We start from the raw sequence: 21,387 nt of genomic DNA, 5'->3' as shown, positions 1-21,387 counted from the left end.
GCTTCTTTGCACTTATCCATCTGAAATTTTTTAAGAAGTTGTCTAGCATAGGTACTTTGTGAAATAAAAATTCCTTGATCTGACTGTGTAATTTGCAACCCGAGAAAATACTTTAATTCTCCAACCAGAATCATCTCAAATTCTTGTGTCATACTACTCACAAACCTATCCACTAACTCCCTTGAAGTACTTCCAAAAATAATTTCATCAACATAAATCTGAACCATCATGATATCAACTTCTTGCTCTAAGACAAGCAATGTCTTGTCTACACTACCTCTGTCATAGCCTTTTTCCATGAAAAATCTGGTTAGCCTTTCATACCAAGCTCTTGGAGCTTGCTTTAATCCATAAAGTGCTTTCTTTAATTTGTAAACATAATCCGGCCTAACTGGATCTTCAAAACCTTTGGGTTGTTCAACATATACCTCTTCTTGTAGAATCCCATTCAGAAAAGCACTCTTGACGTCCATCTGGAAAACTTTGAAGTTCATAATACATGCCATTCCTAGAAACAATCTTATAGATTCAAGTCTTGCCACAAGAGCAAACGTTTCTTCAAAATCCACTCCTTCAATCTGAGTATACCCTTGTGCAACTAACCTTGCTTTATTGCGAACCACAACTCCATTCTCATCAATCTTGTTCTTGAAAATCCATTTAGTTCCAATGATATTTACATCAACTGGTCTACGAACCAGCTCCCAAACATCATTACGTTCAAACTGTTCTAGTTCTTCTTCCATAGAAATAATCCAAAAATCATCCAGAACAGCCTCTATATGATTCTTTGGTTCAATCATTGACACAAAACACTCATAGAAGACTGTTTCCAGAATTGTAAAATTACTTGTCATCTTCTTAAAGTCAATCTTAACTCCTCGAGTCTTCATCTTCTCGTTCAAATCACCAATAACATCAGACATTGAATGATTCTTATGTACTTGTTGAACTTCTTCTGGTTTCGGAACAAGAGCAGAACTGTTTGATTCAGAATGATCATTGCGTGTTTCACTTATACTTACGGATTCTGCATCACTGTCTGAATCATCATCATCTCGTACAGCTACAGATTTATCATCAAAGACAACATTGACTAATTCCATAATAAGACCTGTACGTCTGTTGTATACTCTAAATGCTGTACTACTCTCAGCATACCCTAAAAACATGCCTTTATCACTTCTAGAATCAAATTTACCAAGATAATCCTTGTCATTTAGAATGTAACACTTGCAACCAAAGACATGAAAGTAGCTCAGATTTGGTGTTTTCCCTTTCCACAATTCATAAGGCGTTTTTGTCGTATCTCTTCGTACATAGACTCTGTTCACAATGTAACATGCGGTGTTCAATGCTTCAGCCCAAAATTTTTTAGGAACCTTATTTCCATGGATCATTGCTCTTGCCATTTCCTGAAGTGTTCTATTTTTCCTTTCTACTACTCCATTCTATTGTGGAGTTCTTGGTGCTGAGAATCGATGTGCAATTCCATGTTGTTCACAGAATTCTTTCATAGCCTCATTTTGAAACTCTCCACCATGATCACTTCGTATTTTCTTGATTCCACCTCGTTCATTAAGCAATTGCAGTGCCAAAATCTTGAAACTATCTACCGTATCTGACTTCTCACGAATAAACCGAACCCATGTGTACCTAGAATAATCATCAACTAGCACAAACACATACTTCTTCCCTGCTAAACTTTCAACCTGCATGGGTCCCATCAAATCCATGTGAATCAGGTCCAGAACCGACTTTGATTGTACATCAGGAACCTTTTTATGTTGGATTTTAACTTGTTTTCCCTGATTGCAAGGTCCACACACAATGTTCTCTTCTCCTTTAAGCTTGGGTACTCCTCGAATGATTTCTTTATTCACAAGAGTTGTAAGATTTCTTGTATTCATATGACCAAGTCGTTGATGCCAGAGATATATACTTCCTTGTGCACTGTAACACTTAATTGCATTTTTCTCCCACATGTAGCAATTGTTTCCTGATCTTACACCATACAACTTGACATTACCTGATTCATCCAATGCTTTGCAATCTGTCTTTGTAAACAAAACTGATAATCCTTCATCACATAATTGACTAATACTTATCAAATTAGCATGTAATCCTTGGACTAGATAGACATTCACGAGTTGTGGAAAATCTGCATCACGTGTTGTACCTTTGCCTTGTATGAAACCATGACTCCCATCTCTAAAGGTTACTGTACCTCCTTTCAGTTTCTTAATATTATGTAGGTTGCTCTTGGTTCCAGTCATGTGTCTAGAACATCCACTATCAAAGAACCAAGGTTCAAAATCTTCTTTTTCCTCTGTAATCATGGCCATGTTGCACCTAAATCCTGATTCAGAAACCATAGTTGATCCAGAAGCCATAGTTGGTCCTGATTGATATAGATCAGCTTTCTTCATCCAAATCTGTCTTCTTACTCCATTCCACAAAAATCTTCCTTGATGCCTCAAATTACTAACTTTAGCCCAAAATTTGTAGCAATACCGTTTATAGTGCCCAATTTTTCCACAGAAATAGCAGCTAAAAGACTTATTGGGGGTAGATACTTCATTCTCAACATCGTGTATTCCAGCAGATACAAACTTGGTTATCTTCGATTTAGCCTCTCTGTTTTCTGTAAAACCTAATCCTCTATGAGTTTTCTCAGTTCTCCCATAGCTCAAGATCTTGTCAAGTTGCTTTGTTCCTGCAAACATATGAATCTTCCTATGTTGCTGATCTAATTCAGATTGTAATTCTGAAGATTTCTTCTTTTCTTTACCCATCTCTTCTTCAAGCTTATCTGCTTTTGCTGACAGAACCAATTTTTCTTTCATCAGATCCAGCGAGTCTTTAGCAATTTTTTTCTCATGTACTAACTCATTTTGTAGAGCTATCACAAGTGCTTCAAGACGAAGTTTCTCTTTTCCTAAGGCAATAAGTGTTTCTCTTACTTCTTTATAGTTTTGACCAATATCAAGAACATCTTATCCTTCTGATTCTGAATCAGTTACTTCTTCTCCGTTTTCAAACTCAGTGATTCCCACCATAGCCACTAAATTTATGAGCTCTTCTTCACTGCTGCTATCATTATCTGAGTCATCTTCAATACTGATCATAGATTTCTCCTTCCTACCCTTAGAATTGCCCACACAATCATCATGTGTATGTCCAGTACCCTTGCAGATTGTATATTTTGCATCACGTAATCTAATCGTGGGACATTCACGAATAAAGTGTCCAAATCCCATACACTCATGACACTGCATATCGGCCTTTTTGTCATCGCCAGTTCTTTTGAACGAACTATTCTTCTTTTGACCTTTTCCTTGTTCTATCCTTCTTCACGCTCGATCAAATCTTATAACAAGCAAACTTACAGCATCTTCTTCTCCATGATCAGGTACGTCTTTGCTAACAGCCAGTACTATCCCTTTTGGTTTCTTAATTCCATTAAGTTCCATCTCATGTGCTTGGAGCATTCCGACTACTTCACCATAACTAAGACTATCTAAGTCATGACACACCGATAAAGCTGTCTTGTATCCCATGAATCTTGATGGAAGACACCTTAAAAACTTTTTGACTAGCTTCTGATCCTTATAAGTTTTTCCAAGTGTTAAAGCTTCTTGTGCTAGAGCACTTAACTTTGAACTAAAGTCTGAAATTGATTCATGTTCCTCCATCCTTAGATTCTCGAATCTGGAAGCCAACATGTCTTTTCTCGAGCTTTGTACTTTTGTAGTACCTTCGTAATGAATCTGGAGAATATCTCATGCCTCTTTAGCAGTTTCACATCCCTGAATTAATTCGAACTGTTTTCTCCCAACACTACAATGGATAGCGCTTAAAGCTCGAGAATTGTACTTAGACCTCTTTTGTTCTTTATCAGTCCAGTCAGCTTCGGGTTTGGGTATACGCTTGCCTGATTCATCCTTGATCGTTGGTTCCTCCCACTTTTCAAGCACAGTTTTCCAAGCAAGACGATCGATGCCTCCTATTATGGATTTGATCCTTGACTTCCAAAATCCATAGTTTCCATCATCCAAGACAACTTTATTGTTGTTGATCAGATCTCCATAGCTCTCCATCTTGCTGCTCTGATACCAATTGAAAGTGTGAGAACTTTAAGATCTGAATAATGAATAACAATTTCTTTAAACTCTTATTTTGATTAATAGAAAATCTGTTTTACAAGTTTGTTCTAAACAATTTCCTATTCTCTCAAAAGTTCTCTCAAAGAAACTCTAAGTTCTCTCAAAGAAACTCTAAGCTCTTTCTAAGTTTTTAGCTCTTTTCTTTTCCAAAGACTAAAACTTAGTAGCTAGAAAACTCTCTCTTGTTTGTGCTCAAGCTCAGCCTAGCTATAGCAGCCCTATTTATAGATCTAGGTATTAGCTATTTAATTAGCAAACTACCTAATCTAATCCTAATAGGAATTTAGACAATTTCCTTTTTCTTTATGGTTTAGGAAATTTCCCACTTTCTTCATGTTTACATTCCAATTGTAAACATGAAGTTCTTCGATCTTCTAGAAGCTTCTCGTGCCTTTTAATCTTGTATAAGTCTTGATAATTGCCTCCATACACCACTCGATACTTTGTTCTTGTATTAGTGTCAAGCCATTATGAAGTAGTTCAATCACTTGTTCAAATGCTGCATCTTCAGAGTGGACGTGCCGGAGTGGTTATTGGGCATGACTAGAAATCATGTGGGCTTTGCCCGCGCAGGTTCGAATCCTGCCGTTCACGTTTTCATTTATTGTGCGTGTAAGTTCTAAAATTGTGTATTGTTGGGTTATAGAGCTTTTAATGGTTTTCCGTCATGTAATTTTAATGTAAAATATAATTGTGATATGAAAATGCAACACAACATGACAACGTTATATATACTAATTAACTCACCTTTTTTCTACTACTCTTCTACATACTTTCCAAATCGATTAGAAGTACTATGTCGAATCATCTACATGCGCATAATATTATAATAAAAACCAACCTTAGCTCAGTTGGTAGAGCGGAGGACTGTAGTAGACGCAGATTATCCTTAGGTCATTGGTTCGAATCCGGTAGGTCGGATCTTATGGGCTAAAGCCTTTTTCATTTCGTGTATTCTAAACATATGAAAATCTTTGTGTTCATAGATTATTTAGAAAAGTACACACGAATCAAGTATAATACAATCCGACCTTAGCTCAGTTGGTAGAGCGGAGGACTGTAGTTGAAGCAGAATATCCTTAGGTCACTGGTTCGAATCCGGTAGGTCGGAATTTTCTCCCATATGTTGGGTTTTTATAGCGTTCTGACCTTTAATCTTTTTTTTAATATTGGATCTAACCAATGCACGCTGGCAAGAAAATAGGACTTAAACAAAAGCTTTTGATCGAATTCCTTTTTTACTCGATTGGTATGTTTTAGGTTTATACAATTGTGATAGCATAAGAAATGATTTTATAGTACACTAAGTAAAAAAATACTTTGAGCTTTCCTCTATTCTATGCTTTAAAAACCCATATGATCATAGTGTTTTTGAAAGATCAAATTAAAGTTGTATATGAACAATTATATTTAAAGGCTCGTGGCTAGTGCTTACGAATCGTCAACGTTCCTACAAGCGTAGTGAAGAACCCTTTGCCACTTTCTTCCACGATTTGTATGCCTTAATTTTCCAATAATATAAACAATCATAGCCCACATCTACGTATTACATGCAGATAGATAAGTAGATGTAAAATACATCAACAAAGGAGCTCTTTAAAAAAATTGTTTTCGAATTCAGAAAATGTATTATGATTCTTGAAACATAAAGAGAGCCGAACAAGCGTTGTGGTTTTCATATTCTTAACTATATTATAAATCGAGTGAGTCATGCTTAGACTAATCCACAATTCTCACTGTACACCAGCATTTATGAAAGAGAATAGTATATGGATAGGTCTATTTTTGTATAAGAGTGGACGTGCCGGAGTGGTTATCGCGCATGACAAGAAATCATGTGGGCTTTGCCAGCGCAGGTCCGAATCCTGCCGTTCACGTTTTCATTATTGTCCGTGTAAGTTCAAAAATTGTGTATTGTTGAGTTATAGAGTTTTAATGGTTTTCGGTCATGTAATTTTTATGTAAAATATAATTGTGATATGAAAATGCAACACAACATGACAACGTTAAATTTACTAATTAACTCACATTTTTTCTACTATTCTTCTACATACTTTTAAACTCGATTAGAAATACTATGTCGAATCATCTACATGCACATAATCTTATAATAAAAACCCAATATTATATGCATATAAAATATATTAAAAAAATTGTTTCGCATTCAGATAATGTTTTATAATTCTTTAAACATAAAGATAGCCGAACTAGTGTTATGGTTTTAATCTTTTTTATCTAGGTTATAAATTGCGTCATGCATGCTTAGACTCATCTACCATTCTCACTATTTTTTAATAATCTCTTTTCTTCTCCAATATCAGTTCTCTACTCCATTATTTTTATTTTTTCATTGATTTTTTTTCCAATTATCACTAAAACCTAGAGAGAAAAACCATTTTTGAGAAAGTCAAAGGAAGTTAAGATCTTCATCTTTGAGGTGTTTGTGAAAGTAGAACATCATTCCAAAGATTTGCTGCCAACTGATCTTTAATTACACCATGTTTTGGTAAGGAACTCTTTTCTTTTTTATATTGTAGGTAAATTGTTTTTATGTTTCAACCAAATAAAAAGTAAATTTTTATATCTTCTTATCTCTAATTTATCTTCCCTGATTCTACCTTAATAGCATATTTACTAAGTTAACAATTTAAGGCATCTTTAAGATTTTTCTTTTGCTACCACTAATCTTTGTGTACTATAACTCTATATGTGACATATTATAAATTAGTTAATGGGTGCCATGTAATTGTAAATTGAGTTTGTTAACCATAAAAATAAAAAATTTCCAACATTTTTTTTTTATTTTTGTAAAACTTGTAATGCAATTAAGATAATATAATATAATTTAGGTGCATGGCACCAGGCATAATACTAGGGCACCGGGCACCGGGCACCAGGCACCGGGCATGTGTTGAGAGGCGGCTGTGTTTGTCTAAAGTTGGAAGAATGAGTAGCAAGACGATATGCGATCTTCCACCGAAATTGGTAGGGGAGAAGATACTCACTAAGGTTCCGATAACATCCCTGTCGGCAGTGCAATCCACTAGCAGATTATAGGACGCCTTATCCAAAGATTGGATTGTGGGTGAAGCAGAAGCATCAAGGCAGCAGTTTTTGGGGTTCATGACGATGGATTCCAAGGTTTGTTAAGCCAGATTCCATCTCCGCCGCAAGGAAGAAGACTTGGTTGATCTATCTATAAAGCAGGTATCTTTACTTGATCAAGTCGAGATATCTACCGCTTTTCACTGCGACGGCTTTGTTGGGATAAGCTTGAAAGTAGCTTGAGCTGGAGTTAATACTAGTCTTATTATAATTGGGTTTATTTAGGAGATAAGGATCAAGTGTATTAGGAGATATCTAATATGTGTGATTCCTAGTAGGATTAGGATTAGCAAAGTCTTATATAAGGAGGTGTTGAGATGTGACACAACTTATGAGGGTTGAGAGAGAAAATAGAGATTGAGAGCTTAAGTTTTGAGAGATTTTCTTAAGCTAATAAAAGTGAGTTGTACTTTTATATCTTGTGTTCTTAACAAACCTCTGATTCTATATTTGGTATCAGAGCTAAACATTCATACATCAAGGAAATCATGTCGGAAATCACCGTAGCTACACCACGACCTAAAGAAGTAGGAAGAGGATCTCCTTCAATTGACTGTCCGATGTTGACATCGACCAACTACACTGTATGGGCGATGAAGATGCGGATAGCCCTTAGAGTACACAAAGTTTGGGACGCCATTGAAGCAGAAACCGATAAGGTTGATTCAGAGCAAAACGATATAGCTATGGCCTTATTGTTTTAGTCGATACTGCAAAAGACACTGCTAACAAAGATACATAGGAAGCAGATGAGCTCTTGATGCATGAAGTAGTCTACCTAAACGAAAAGGATGTCATACCAAGTAAGTTTGAGCCAACTGCAGGAAGAGATAACATATGGTACCTTGATAATGGTGCGAGTAACCATATGACTGGGGACTGAAGGTACTTTAACAGACTTGACCGAACTATAACCGGAAAAGTTTTTTGGAGACGACTCTAGGATCAATATCAAAGGAAAAGGAACAATTGCCTTTATTGATCAGAATGGAAAACCAAGAGTTATGACTGATGTCTATTTCATTCCTGATCTTAAAAGCAATATCATAAGCCTTGGACAGGCTACTGAAGCAGGTTGTGACATTCCGTTAAGGGGAAATTACTTGACTATGCGTGATCGAGAAGGAAATCTACTTGTGAAAACAGAGAAGTCTAAAAACCGGGTGTACAAAGTTGAGATGGGACTACAAGATAGTGCTTGTTCATATCTTGCGGATGTAAGTGAGCCTAGTATGTGGCATGCAAGGTTAGGAAACATCAATTATGCAACATTAAGTTTGATGCTAGGGAAAGAACTTGTTTTAGGAGCACCAAAACTCTCTCCTGTGAAAGAAATTTGCAGATCATGTCTGCTTGGGAAGCAAACAAGACGTGTGTTTCCTCAAGCGACTACTTTTCAAGCTAAGAAAAGGCTAGAAATCACACATGGAGACCTTTGTGGTCCTATTTCTCCATGTACACCAGCTGGGAATAGATACATTTTTGTGATTATTGACGACTACTCTCGCTACTTGTGGACAATGTTACTAAAGGAGAAGGGAGCAGCGTTTCAAAAGTTTCAGAAACTTAAAACTATGATTGAAAAGGAAGTTGCAGAAAGAATGCAGACCTTTAGGACAGATAGGGGAAGAGAGTTTTTATCTAATAAGTTTAACTCGTTTTGTGAAAGTGCAGGCATTAAGAGATATTTAACAGCAACTTACACTCCACAACAGAATGGAGTGTAAGGTGCTGACAAGAAGCATCTTAAAACATATGAATATGCATAACCATCTTTGGGGGGAAGCACTAAGGCACTCTGCCTATTTGCTAAATAGAGTAGTAACACGAGCTTTGAAGGACTTGACACCATATGAACTTTTCTGGGATAAGAGACCTACAGTTGAGCATATTAGAATTTTTGGTTGTATTGGCTATGCCAAGGTGGAGAAACCAAATCTTAGAAAGTTGGATGATCGTACGAGGATGCTTGTTCACTTAGGAACCGAACCTGGTTCTAAGGCATATCGGTTGTTGGACCCTCATTCGAACAAAATCATAGTGAGTCGAGATGTAGTGTTTGACGAATCAAAAGGATGGAACTGGAGTAACAATTCATCAACAGAGGAAGATGATGAGAGTTTTAGGATCAGCTTTGGTGTTTTTGGCAATCACGGCCTTATGGAGTATGAAGAAAGAATCTCGAAGCGTAGCCGAAAATGATGGAAGAATGGAGAACCGAGAGGAAGTTACACGTGAAAGCAAAACAGAGCAAGAGTCACACGATACTGCAACAATACCTGCAGAATCTTGTGCAACCTCGTTAGAGCCTGAACTACGAAGGTCAACACGACCAAGTATTAAGCCAAAATATTTGGAGGAGTATGTCTTACTTGCAGAAGAAAAAGGTGAGTTCTTGTTAATGTGTATCAATAATGAACCGAGAAATTTTTATGAAGCCAAGGAGTCTAAGGAGTGGATACGAGCCTGCGAAGATGAGATAGAATCAATTGAGAAGCTTAGAACATGGGATCTTACTGATTTGGCTGTTGGAGCAAAGCCAATTGGCTTAAAGTGGGTATTTAAACTGAAGAGAAATTCGGATGGGAGTATTAACAAGTACGAATCTCGACTTGTAGCAAAGGGATATGTGCAGAAGTATGGTGTTGACTTTGAGGAGGTTTTTGCACCTGTTGCTAGGATTGAAAATATAAGATTACTGATTGATCTTGCAGCTTCTCATGGATGGGAGATTCATCATCTTGATTTAAAAACAGCCTTGCTCCATGGAGAACTTAAGGATACTGTGTATGTTTCTCAACCTGAAGGAGTCGAACAAAAGGGCAATGAAGGGAAGGTGTATAAGCTAAACAAAGCCTTGTATGGTTTGAGACAAGCGCCTAGAGCTTGGAATAACAAGTTGAATCACATTCTTCAGGAGTTGCGGTTCATTAAGTGCTCGAAGGAGCCCTCTGTCTATCGGAAAAGCATTGGCACTAACCTTCTAATTATTGGAGTTTATGTTGATGATATGTTTATTACAGGAACAAGCTTGGTAGGTATAAACAAATTTAAGGAGGAGATGTCTTCTAAATTTGAAATGAGTGACCTTGGAAAACTGACTTACTACCTTGGTATGGAAGTGAATCAACATCAAGGTGGTATCACATTGAGCCAAGCTCGTTATGCTCAGAGGATATTAGAGAAAACAGGAATGTCAAAGTGCAACTCGGTGCTTATCCCTATGGAACCAGAGCTAAAATTGTCGAAAGCAGAGAAAGAGAAGGAGATAGATGCAACTGCTTATAGGAAGAAAGTTGGTTGTTTACGTTATCTTTTGCATACCAGACCGGACTTGTCTTATTGTGTTGGAATTCTTAGTCGTTATATGCAGAGTCCTATGGATTCGCATGGAGCAGCTATGAAGCAGTGTTCAAGGTATCTAAGAGGAACTACTACTCTTGGCTTATCCTATGGGAGAATGAAGATGCCTCGTCTAATTGGGTACAACGACAGTAGCCATAACGTTGATGAAAACGATGGTAGGAGCACCTCGGGTCATATATTCTATCTTGGAGAGGGTCCTATCACTTGGTGTTCAGAAAAACAAGATGTAGTGACTTTATCCTCCTGTGAAGCCGAGTTCATGGCCGGTACTAAAGCTGCAAAACAAGCTGTTTGGTTACAAGACTTGATGGTAGAGATCATTGGAGCTGCAGAAGAGAAGGTTACTATCCGGATTGATAATCAATCGGCGATTGCTCTCACCAAGAACCCTGTCTTCCACGGGAGGAGCAAGCATATACATAGGCGTTATCACTTCATCAGAGTAAAGGTTGAGGCCAAATTGAGGTATATCATGTTCCAGGATCTGAGGAGAGAGCAGACATACTCACCAAAGCTTTGGACAAGAACAAGTTCAGAGAAATGAGAAGCCTCTTGGGAGTTCAGGATTTGACAGAAAATGCTTTCAAGCTTAAGGAGAAGATTGTTGGGATAAGCTTGAAGGAAGCTTGAGCTGGAAGTTAATCCTAGTATTACTATAATTGGGTTTATTTAGGAGATAAGGATCAAGTGTATTAGGAGATATATAATATGTGTGATTCCTAGTAGGATTAGGATTAGCAAAGTCTTATATAAGGAGGTGTTGAGATGTGACACAACTTATGAGGTTTGAGAGAGAAAAGAGAGATTGAGAGCTTAAGTTTTGAGAGATTTTCTTAAGCTAATAAAAGTGAGTTATACTTTTATATCTTGTGTTCTTAACAAACCTCTGATTCTATAGGCTTAATATTATGCGTCCTCAGGGACAAATCAAGGCTCGTGGTGTGGAACCCTTATCTGGGGCAATCAAGGTGGATAGGACCCCGTAAAAGTTTCGACAGTTATGCTCTGGGATACGACATCAACCGTAACCATAAAATCTTGAGGTTTGTGGATAATTGCATCCATTTAAAACACTATTTTGGGTTCGAGATCTATGACTTTGGGTCTAACTCGTGGAGGGTTCTAGACGTCACACCCGACTGGGAGGTAGAATGGGAAATACTTATTTTTTGCCCATGAGAAGACAGGGCGTGACTTTTTTGCTTCAATACACAAACCAGCCAGCGTTGGATTGGAAGATGAAGATGTTGAAGATTTCTTACTCTGTTTTGATTTTACAACAGAGAGATTTGGACCGCGTCTGCCTCTTCCGTTTCACTCTTATAGTGAATATACTGTGACCCTCTCATGTGTTAGAGAACAACAACTCGTTGTGCTATATCAGCAGGGTGATGACTTAGTTGAAACATTGGAGATTTGGGTTACCACTAAGATTGATCCTAGTGCTTTGTCCTGGAGCAAGTTTTTGAAAGTAGATATGAGACCACTACTCACTAGTAGTAGTTTTGATGTTGTTCGGTTTGACCATAAATCTGGGAGATTCTTCATTGACGAGGAAGAGAAAGTCGCCGTGGTTTTTGATGTAGACGGATTTCTACACACCGAGAGTGCCCGGTACCACACTGCTTTTATCATTGGAGACGACGGTTTCTTTAAATCTGTGAGTCTCGGAGAAGCTCCCAATATCTATGTCGGGGAACCTGGCAATTTTGTCATATTAATAATCTATACTAGTTTAATTGCACCACTTTTTGTTCAAAAACTAGGATTTAACCCGTGGTACACCACAGGACAATTATTTACTTTAATTTAGAATAATTTTTTATTTTAGCAATATTTAATTTAGTAATAAAATTATATATTTTTAATTTATAATTTTTTATATTTAAGTGGTGATACAATTATTCTTAAAGTATTATAATTTTATCAGGATAAAACACTAATAACTGTTTGTCTAATGTATAATTAATCAGAATAAATTTTTTTATTTATTTAAAATAATACTATTATTGTTTTATTTGATATATAATTATTTAATTTAACTGATTATTTATTTTTCAGTGTATACACTTTAATGATTGATTTTTCTATTTTTTATTTTATTTTGGGACACATATATAGAAAAGAAATTTGCTATTAATAAGAAATTTAAGTAGAATTAATTAGTTTCTATAAAAAATAATTGAATTGATCAATTTACCATATTTTACTTATTGTTTTTAGTGCAATTTTGTAGGGACTAAAATTTTAAATAGGCAAAATTAAAAGGGTAGAACCCACAATGTATTTCAAAAATGTATATATAGATATGTTTTTGGAAACATTTACCATTTATTGCCATTAATTGCTATATTCATATCTAAACAAGTTTAGTTAACTCTCTCTACTATCCTTGTAACCAAACATAATTAAAATATTTTAAATATTCATATATAGAATCTACAAGTAATATAGATATTTAAAAGATTTATTACAGATTAAAAAAATTAGTCTCCTATCATCTCTTTTTTATTTTAAATTTTAAATGTTGTGACAACCCATCCCATGGACCCCACTAGCCCACCGCTAGCCGCCCCAATGGATCCCAAACTGGCAATGTAAGGCATCAATGACAATTGGTGACAGCTTGTCCTGTGAGAAGGTTGTTAAAGGGTGGGGACGAGAGTTCGAGGAACGTCTGGCGCACCAATAACCTACAGGTGGATTTGGATGTGTAGTTCCTTTCCCGGTGAGGGGTTCGGATCGATGTCCTGCATGGCTAGCTTGGGCCTATAGAGGCAAGCTAGTGGGTAGCTAGTGGGGTCCACGAGACGGGTTGTCATAAATGTACTGAATCATTATGTATAATACATAAAGTTAATAAAAATGAATCATTTTCATATATTGTGATTTGAATTTTTTTTAAACAAACATATATTACTGAATTAATATAAAAGTGTGTGTCTAACATACATATAGTAAATTTACAGTTTATACTAAATTATAAAATTTTAAGAAGTTTATAATTTATTACTGATATATCTAGACTTAATAAAAAGTTTAAAATTTTGAATATTTAAACATAATAAAATTTTAAAATAACACAAACGAGTTATATTATGTGGTGGGTTATATGGCATGACAGGATTGAATTAATTGATAATACTAAAAAAAATGTCATTAATATAATACTTCAATACGAGTTAAATCCTCATTTTACTATTTTAACAACACCAATATAAAATATACTGAATCAAACTAATTTAATTAATATTGTCTAAAACAAAAATTATTGTATGGTATACCGCGATTATATACTAAATCACTAAAATTAATAAAATAGTATATTAACAAAATTAGTATTAAAATAGTACATTAACAAAAAAGTTATGTAAAAACTTGCTAGTTATTGATATAAAAATGCAACATAACATGAGAACGTCAAAGCATTTACTTACCTTTCTTTACATGTATCTTCCATAGCTTGCAGTATTCACTTGGTTAGGTTATTTTCCCTGTGATATTGGCACTTTGAAATTGTAAGGGTTGGAAATGGCCCTTTCCCAAGTCCCAACATTGAACAACCACAGGCTGATATTGTCGCATTCTACTGCGATGACTTATATGCTGTCTATATATCACTGAAATCCTAGCTCTTCGCTCACAATCAAAACATATTGATGTCGATTATAACTATGCTTGAGATTCAGTATCTCTAGGTTTGTTGGTGATCAAACTCCTACTCATCTTCTACTGGCAGGTATTTCCACAAGTCATTGCTTCAATATTCTTTTTGCGAGCTTTGTTTCACGCTAAAGCTCAAGCTAGGTGTGGATATATAACAACCATGACTAGTTTGAGGGGAAAGTTCGACCAAACCAATAACTTAACCAAAAAGTCTTCCCTTGACAACAAAAGCTTTATAAAGTTGAAGACTACATGGAAATAGAAGAGTATCCAATTATGCTACAGTCATCATCAAACACCAGAAAATAAAGGAACATTGGATATTGAAAGTGTCGACATTGAAAAATGCACACTATTATTTCTAATGGGAAAAAAGAGTGGCAATTCATGTATTGCAACGTAATGTACAAAAGATGAGATCCATACACATCATAGATAAAGCAAGAAACTGATGGTTTAAGGGAGTGAAGCTTGAGGGGTTTTGATATGATCATAGGCAGCAATGTTTTGTGGTTCACATTCAGGGCTGAAGAGACGGACAAGCATCGCAGTTGATGTGCTCACAGACACAGCACCGCACCCCGCCCACCGTAGACTCCTTGGCACTGTGATCCTAGGACCTACACATTTCCCATAGATGGCACGAGACAACATTCCCATATCTTAGATTTGTCTCAACTATTCTATGTTCCTTGGAATCTTAAATCCACGAAAACAAACCAGCCCCGAGAATGAACCCATGGCAAATAGGTACAAGGCAAAACCAATTGCTTCCCAAAACGTCTAAAAATCCAATCTTTTAACCAGACAAATCTAACTATTCAATGATAAGACAAGAGAGAAATATATTATTACCATAGTGAAGTCTGCAGAGAACCCAGAAACCAATAGCTCCACCAACAGTGAAAATGGCAGCAGTTTGTCGCATCAGTCTTGAACATGGCTTAGCATCTGATCTCATTAGATCTCCCTCTGACCATCCTAACTTCTGCCTTAACGCCATTTCTCTATATAATCATCAACAACAAAACAAAACCCTCAAACTTGAGTATAAGAAAAACGAATAAATTCAGTTTTGTGATAAAGATGCTCACTCAAGCATTTCATCGAACAGTTAAAGGACAACTTCAAAAATTAGAAAATCGACACAATAGTTTGGGATTCAAGGAAGTGGAAAGGAAATTAAAATTGGATGAATTTGCGTACAAAAATACCAGAATCAGGGGAATCTCAATCGTTCCGGTGATGAGTAGTGCTCTTTCTTTCAAGCTGTGTCGCCGGAAAGCCTGACGGAAGAAGATGAAGAGAATCAGAGAAAGCTAACTAGCGCGACTTCGTGTCTAAGGCCGATATGGGAAGCCCAATTAACTATTAAACTATCTTAATGGACCGGTCTTAATAATGGTCGGTTCCACGTGATACACGGTTTATTTACAACAAAAAGATATTTAAGTTCAACTAATATAAAAATAATAATAATATTTAAGTTCAACAATAAGAGAGAGTATTGAAACCTGGAATCTAGAAGATTTTTGGTTTTTTAAAAGAAACTCTGTTATTCAATTTGTGATTTTTAAATTACTTACCAAATCCTGTGTTATTCAATATGATATATCTATAAAATCATTCAAAATCACTCACAATCTCTTGTTATTCAATCAATAATTTATGAAAATCATACTAAATCAACTGTTATTCAAAACATAAGAGGTTTTTTTTTTAAAGTCCAAAACACTAATTTTGGAAGACTTTAAACACGTTTGTACTTGAAAAACTGACATGAAAGAATCACACTTCTAGAGGTGTTATTTTGTAAGATTTGTCATTAACAAAAAAAAAAAAAGAATCACAGGAATAAATTGGTCGTTCTTTTCTCTTTTGTTCTTTACTGTCTTGTTCTCATTGCATATCTATATTCGTCTTCCGTCTAAAAACAAAAAACTGGGTTTCAATGGAGATCTACCTACGGATCAATTTTGTATTCCAATCCTCCATTTTTTTGTTACAGAACATGATCACACAAATATAAATCGAATCCCACTAGTCCACTACTAGTAGCAACTAGCAAATAAGGTCAATCAATGCTTGATTCATTAGGACTAGGATCAACTGGTCGTGGGTCGATTATTATATTAAATGTTGCTGATGAAATGAACATACTTACTCCACGAAGCCTCCAAGGGAATGTTTCCTCTGAGTGTACCATTTGGACAGCTGATTGCAATATACGTGGGAGTCATGCAGCTATTGGTACCTTCTCTTTCTTACGGTGCTATTTTGTTGTCAGCCGGAATCTTTCTTACGGTGCTATAACCCAACAATACACAATTTTGGAACTTACACGCACAATAAATGAAAACGTGAACGGCAGGATTCGAACCTGCGCGGGCAAAGCCCACATGATTTCTAGTCATGCCCGATAACCACTCCGGCACGTCCACTCTTATACAAAAATAGACCTATCCATATACTATTCTCTTTCATAAATGCTGGTGTACAGTGAGAATTGTGGATTAGTCTAAGCATGACTCACTCGATTTATAATATAGATAAGAATATGAAAACCACAACGCTTGCTCGGCTCTCTTTATGTTTCAAGAACCATAATACATTTTCTGAATTCGAAAACAATGTTTTTGAAGAGTTCCCTTGTTGATGTATTTTACATCTACTTATCTATCTGCATGTAATACGTAGATGTGGGCTATGATTGTTTATATTATTGGAAAATTAAGGCATACAAATCGTGGAAGAAAGTGGCCAAGGGTTCTTCACTACGCTTGTAGGAACGTTGACGATTCGTAAGCACTAGCCACGAGCCTTTAAATATAATTGTTCATATACAACTTTAATTTGATCTTTCAAAAACACTATGATCATATGGGTTTTTAAAGCATAGAATAGAGGAAAGCTCAAAGTATTTTTTTACTTAGTGTACTATAAAATCATTTCTTATGCTATCACAATTGTATAAACCTAAAACATACCAATCGAGTAAAAAAAGAATTCGATCAAAAGCTTTTGTTTAAGTCCTATTTTCTTGCCAGCGTGCATTGGTTAGATCCAATATTCAAAAAAGAGTAAAGGTCACAACGCTATAAAAACCCAACATATGGGAGAAAATTCCGACCTACCGGATTCGAACCAGTGACCTAAGGATATTCTGCTTCAACTACAGTCCTCCGCTCTACCAACTGAGCTAAGGTCGGATGGTATTATACTTGATTCGTGTGTACTTTTCTAAATAATCTATGAACACAAAGATTTTCATAAGTTTAAAATACACGAAATGAAAAAGGCTTTAGCCCATAAGATCCGACCTACCGGATTCGAACCAGTGACCTAAGGATAATCTGCGTCTACTACAGTCCTCCGCTCTACCAACTGAGCTAAGGTCGGTTTTTATTATAAGATTATGCGCATGTAGATGATTCGACATAGTACTTCTAATGGATTTGGAAAGTATGTAGAGGAGTAGTAGAAAAAGGTGAGTTAATTAGTATATTTAACGTTGTCATGTTGTGTTGCATTTTCATATCACAATTATATTTTACATTAAAATTACATGACGGAAAACCATTAAAAGCTCTATAATCCAACAATACACAATTTTAGAACTTACACGCACAATAAATGAAAACGTGAACGGCAGGATTCGAACCTGCGCGGGCAAAGTCCACATGATTTCTAGTCATGCCGGATAACCACTTCGGCACGTCCACTCTTATACAAAAATAGACCTATCCATATACTATTCTCTTTCATAAATGCTGGTGTACAGTGAGAATTGTGGATTAGTCTAAGCATGACTCACTCGATTTATAATATAGATAAGAATATGAAAACCACAACGCTTGCTCGGCTCTCTTTATGTTTCAAGAATCATAATACATTTTCTGAATTCGAAAACAATTTTTTTGAAGAGTTCCTTTGTTGATGTATTTTACATCTACTTATCTATCTGCATGTAATACGTAGATGTGGGCTATGATTGTTTATATTATTGGAAAATTAAGGCATACAAATCGTGGAAGAAAGTGGCAAAGGGTTCTTCACTACGCTTGTAGGAACGTTGACGATTCGTAAGCACTAGCCACGAGCCTTTAAATATAATTGTTCATATACAACTTTAATTTGATCTTTCAAAAACACTATGATCATATGGGTTTTTAAAGCATAGAATAGAGGAAAGCTCAAAGTATTTTTTTACTTAGTGTACTATAAAATCATTTCTTATGCTATCACAATTGTATAAACCTAAAACATACCAATCGAGTAAAAAAAGAATGCGATCAAAAGCTTTTGTTTAAGTCCTATTTTTCTTGCCAGCGTGCATTGGTTAGATCCAATATTCAAAAAAGAGTAAAGGTCACAATGCTATAAAAACCCAACATATGGGAGAAAATTCCGACCTACCGGATTCGAACCAGTGACCTAAGGATATTCTGCTTCAACTACAGTCCTCCGCTCTACCAACTGAGCTAAGGTCGGATTGTATTATACTTGATTCGTGTGTACTTTTCTAAATAATCTATGAACACAAAGATTTTCATAAGTTTAGAATACACGAAATGAAAAAGGCTTTAGCCCATAAGATCCGACCTACCGGATTCGAACCAGTGACCTAAGGATAATCTGCGTCTACTACAGTCCTCCGCTCTACCAACTGAGCTAAGGTCGGTTTTTATTATAAGATTATGCGCATGTAGATGATTCGACATAGTACTTCTAATGGATTTGGAAAGTATGTAGAGGAGTAGTAGAAAAAGGTGAGTTAATTAGTATATTTAACGTTGTCATGTTGTGTTGCATTTTCATATCACAATTATATTTTACATTAAAATTACATGACGGAAAACCATTAAAAGCTCTATAACCCAACAATACACAATTTTAGAACTTACACGCACAATAAATGAAAACGTGAACGGCAGGATTCGAACCTGCGCGGGCAAAGCCCACATGATTTCTAGTCATGCCCGATAACCACTCCGGCACGTCCACTCTTATACAAAAATAGACCTATCCATATACTATTCTCTTTCATAAATGCTGGTGTACAGTGAGAATTGTGGATTAGTCTAAGCATGACTCACTCGATTTATAATATAGATAAGAATATGAAAACCACAACGCTTGTTCGGCTCTCTTTATGTTTCAAGAATCATAATACATTTTCTGAATTCGAAAACAATTTTTTTGAAGAGCTCCTTTGTTGATGTATTTTACATCTACTTATCTATCTGCATGTAATACGTAGATGTGGGCTATGATTGTTTATATTATTGGAAAATTAAGGCATACAAATCGTGGAAGAAAGTGGCAAAGGGTTCTTCACTACGCTTGTAGGAACGTTGACGATTCGTAAGCACTAGCCACGAGCCTTTAAATATAATTGTTCATATACAACTTTAATTTGATCTTTCAAAAACACTATGATCATATGGGTTTTTAAAGCATAGAATAGAGGAAAGCTCAAAGTATTTTTTTACTTAGTGTACTATAAAATCATTTCTTATGCTATCACAATTGTATAAACCTAAAACAAACCAATCGAGTAAAAAACGAATTCGATCAAAAGCTTTTGTTTAAGTCCTATTTTCTTGCCAGCGTGCATTGGTTAGATCCAATATTCAAAAAAGAGTAAAGGTCACAACGCTATAAAAACCCAACATATGGGAGAAAATTCCGACCTACCGGATTCGAACCAGTGACCTAAGGATATTCTGCTTCAACTACAGTCCTCCGCTCTACCAACTGAGCTAAGGTCGGATTGTATTATACTTGATTCGTGTGTACTTTTCTAAATAATCTATGAACACAAAGATTTTGATAAGTTTAGAATACACGAAATGAAAAAGGCTTTAGCCCATAAGATCCGACCTACCGGATTCGAACCAATGACCTAAGGATAATCTGCGTCTACTACAGTCCTCCGCTCTACCAACTGAGCTAAGGTCGGTTTTTATTATAAGATTATGCGCATGTAGATGATTCGACATAGTACTTCTAATGGATTTGGAAAGTATGTAGAGGAGTAGTAGAAAAAGGTGAGTTAATTAGTATATTTAACGTTGTCATGTTGTGTTGCATTTTCATATCACAATTATATTTTACATTTAAATTACATGACGGAAAACCATTAAAAGCTCTATAACCCAACAATACACAATTTTAGAACTTACACGCACAATAAATGAAAACGTGAACGGCAGGATTCGAACCTGCGCGGGCAAAGCCCACATGATTTCTAGTCATGCCGGATAACCACTCCGGCACGTCCACTCTTATACAAAAATAGACCTATCCATATACTATTCTCTTTCATAAATGCTGGTGTACAGTGAGAATTGTGGATTAGTCTAAGCATGACTCACTCGATTTATAATATAGATAAGAATATGAAAACCACAACGCTTGCTCGGCTCTCTTTATGTTTCAAGAATCATAATACATTTTCTGAATTCGAAAACAATTTTTTTGAAGAGTTCCCTTGTTGATGTATTTTACATCTACTTATCTATCTGCATGTAATACGTAGATGTGGGCTATGATTGTTTATATTATTGGAAAATTAAGGCATACAAATCGTGGAAGAAAGTGGCAAAGGGTTCTTCACTACGCTTGTAGGAACGTTGACGATTCGTAAGCACTAGCCACGAGCCTTTAAATATAATTGTTCATATACAACTTTAATTTGATCTTTCAAAAACACTATGATCATATGGGTTTTTAAAGCATAGAATAGAGGGAAGCTCAAAGTATTTTTTTACTTAGTGTACTATAAAATCATTTTGTATGCTATCACAATTGTATAAACTTAAAACATACCAATCGAGTAAAAAAAGAATGCGATCAAAAGCTTTTGTTTAAGTCCTATTTTTCTTGCCAGCGTGCATTGGTTAGATCCAATATTCAAAAAAGAGTAAAGGTCACAATGCTATAAAAACCCAACATATGGGAGAAAATTCCGACCTACCGGATTCGAACCAGTGACCTAAGGATATTCTGCTTCAACTACAGTCNTATAATATAGTTAAGAATATGAAAACCACAACGCTTGCTCGGCTCTCTTTATGTTTCA

At 35.8% G+C, this 21,387-nt stretch overlaps 1 protein-coding gene, 11 non-coding genes and 1 pseudogene across 13 annotated transcripts; 3 read left to right on the top strand and 10 right to left on the bottom strand.

Moving 5' to 3' along the window:
- TRNAS-AGA lies at nt 4,679-4,760 on the top strand. The gene has a single exon. It is a non-coding gene; the product is annotated as a tRNA-Ser (tRNA).
- Nucleotides 5,193-5,277, top strand: TRNAY-GUA. The gene is given in 2 exon segments: nt 5,193-5,229; nt 5,242-5,277. It is a non-coding gene; the product is annotated as a tRNA-Tyr (tRNA).
- Nucleotides 7,206-12,572, top strand: LOC109125435 (annotated as a pseudogene).
- On the bottom strand, nt 14,515-15,674 carry LOC104701091. 2 transcript variants are annotated; one of them, XM_010416723.2, is made up of 3 exons: nt 15,510-15,674; nt 15,159-15,310; nt 14,515-14,923 (listed from the first exon to the last, which is right to left on the bottom strand). In XM_010416723.2, the coding sequence occupies exons 2-3, from the start codon at nt 15,304-15,306 to the stop codon at nt 14,760-14,762; spliced, it is 312 nt and encodes a 103-aa protein (XP_010415025.1). In that variant the 5' UTR covers nt 15,307-15,310; nt 15,510-15,674; the 3' UTR covers nt 14,515-14,759. The 2 variants fall into 2 exon arrangements, with proteins under 2 accessions (XP_010415025.1, XP_010415024.1); XM_010416722.2 differs by having other exon boundaries at nt 15,518-15,674.
- On the bottom strand, nt 16,663-16,744 carry TRNAS-AGA. Its single transcript has one exon. It is a non-coding gene; the product is annotated as a tRNA-Ser (tRNA).
- On the bottom strand, nt 17,428-17,512 carry TRNAY-GUA. The gene is given in 2 exon segments: nt 17,428-17,463; nt 17,476-17,512. It is a non-coding gene; the product is annotated as a tRNA-Tyr (tRNA).
- On the bottom strand, nt 17,618-17,702 carry TRNAY-GUA. The gene is given in 2 exon segments: nt 17,618-17,653; nt 17,666-17,702. It is a non-coding gene; the product is annotated as a tRNA-Tyr (tRNA).
- On the bottom strand, nt 17,944-18,025 carry TRNAS-AGA. The gene has a single exon. It is a non-coding gene; the product is annotated as a tRNA-Ser (tRNA).
- TRNAY-GUA lies at nt 18,710-18,794 on the bottom strand. The gene is given in 2 exon segments: nt 18,710-18,745; nt 18,758-18,794. It is a non-coding gene; the product is annotated as a tRNA-Tyr (tRNA).
- Nucleotides 18,900-18,984, bottom strand: TRNAY-GUA. The gene is given in 2 exon segments: nt 18,900-18,935; nt 18,948-18,984. It is a non-coding gene; the product is annotated as a tRNA-Tyr (tRNA).
- Nucleotides 19,226-19,307, bottom strand: TRNAS-AGA. The gene has a single exon. It is a non-coding gene; the product is annotated as a tRNA-Ser (tRNA).
- TRNAY-GUA lies at nt 19,991-20,075 on the bottom strand. Its single transcript is given in 2 exon segments — nt 19,991-20,026; nt 20,039-20,075. It is a non-coding gene; the product is annotated as a tRNA-Tyr (tRNA).
- Nucleotides 20,507-20,588, bottom strand: TRNAS-AGA. Its single transcript has one exon. It is a non-coding gene; the product is annotated as a tRNA-Ser (tRNA).

This window comes from Camelina sativa, chromosome 7, assembly GCF_000633955.1.
Source record: "Camelina sativa cultivar DH55 chromosome 7, Cs, whole genome shotgun sequence".
Lineage (NCBI taxonomy): Eukaryota > Viridiplantae > Streptophyta > Magnoliopsida > Brassicales > Brassicaceae > Camelina > Camelina sativa.
The sequence above is the reverse complement of the archived record's forward strand: the minus strand, read 5'-3'. Positions and strand labels throughout refer to the sequence as shown.

What these genes read in the sequence shown, in the direction of transcription:
- LOC104701091 (XM_010416723.2), bottom strand. Translation starts at nt 15,306, where the DNA reads ATGGCGTTAAGGCAGAAGTTAGGATGGTCAGAGGGAGATCTAATGAGA. An exon ending in TCTCTGCAGACTTCACTATG is followed by an intron (nt 14,924 to 15,158) that starts GTAATAATATAT and finishes GGAAATGTGTAG; the next exon opens with GTCCTAGGATCACAGTGCCA.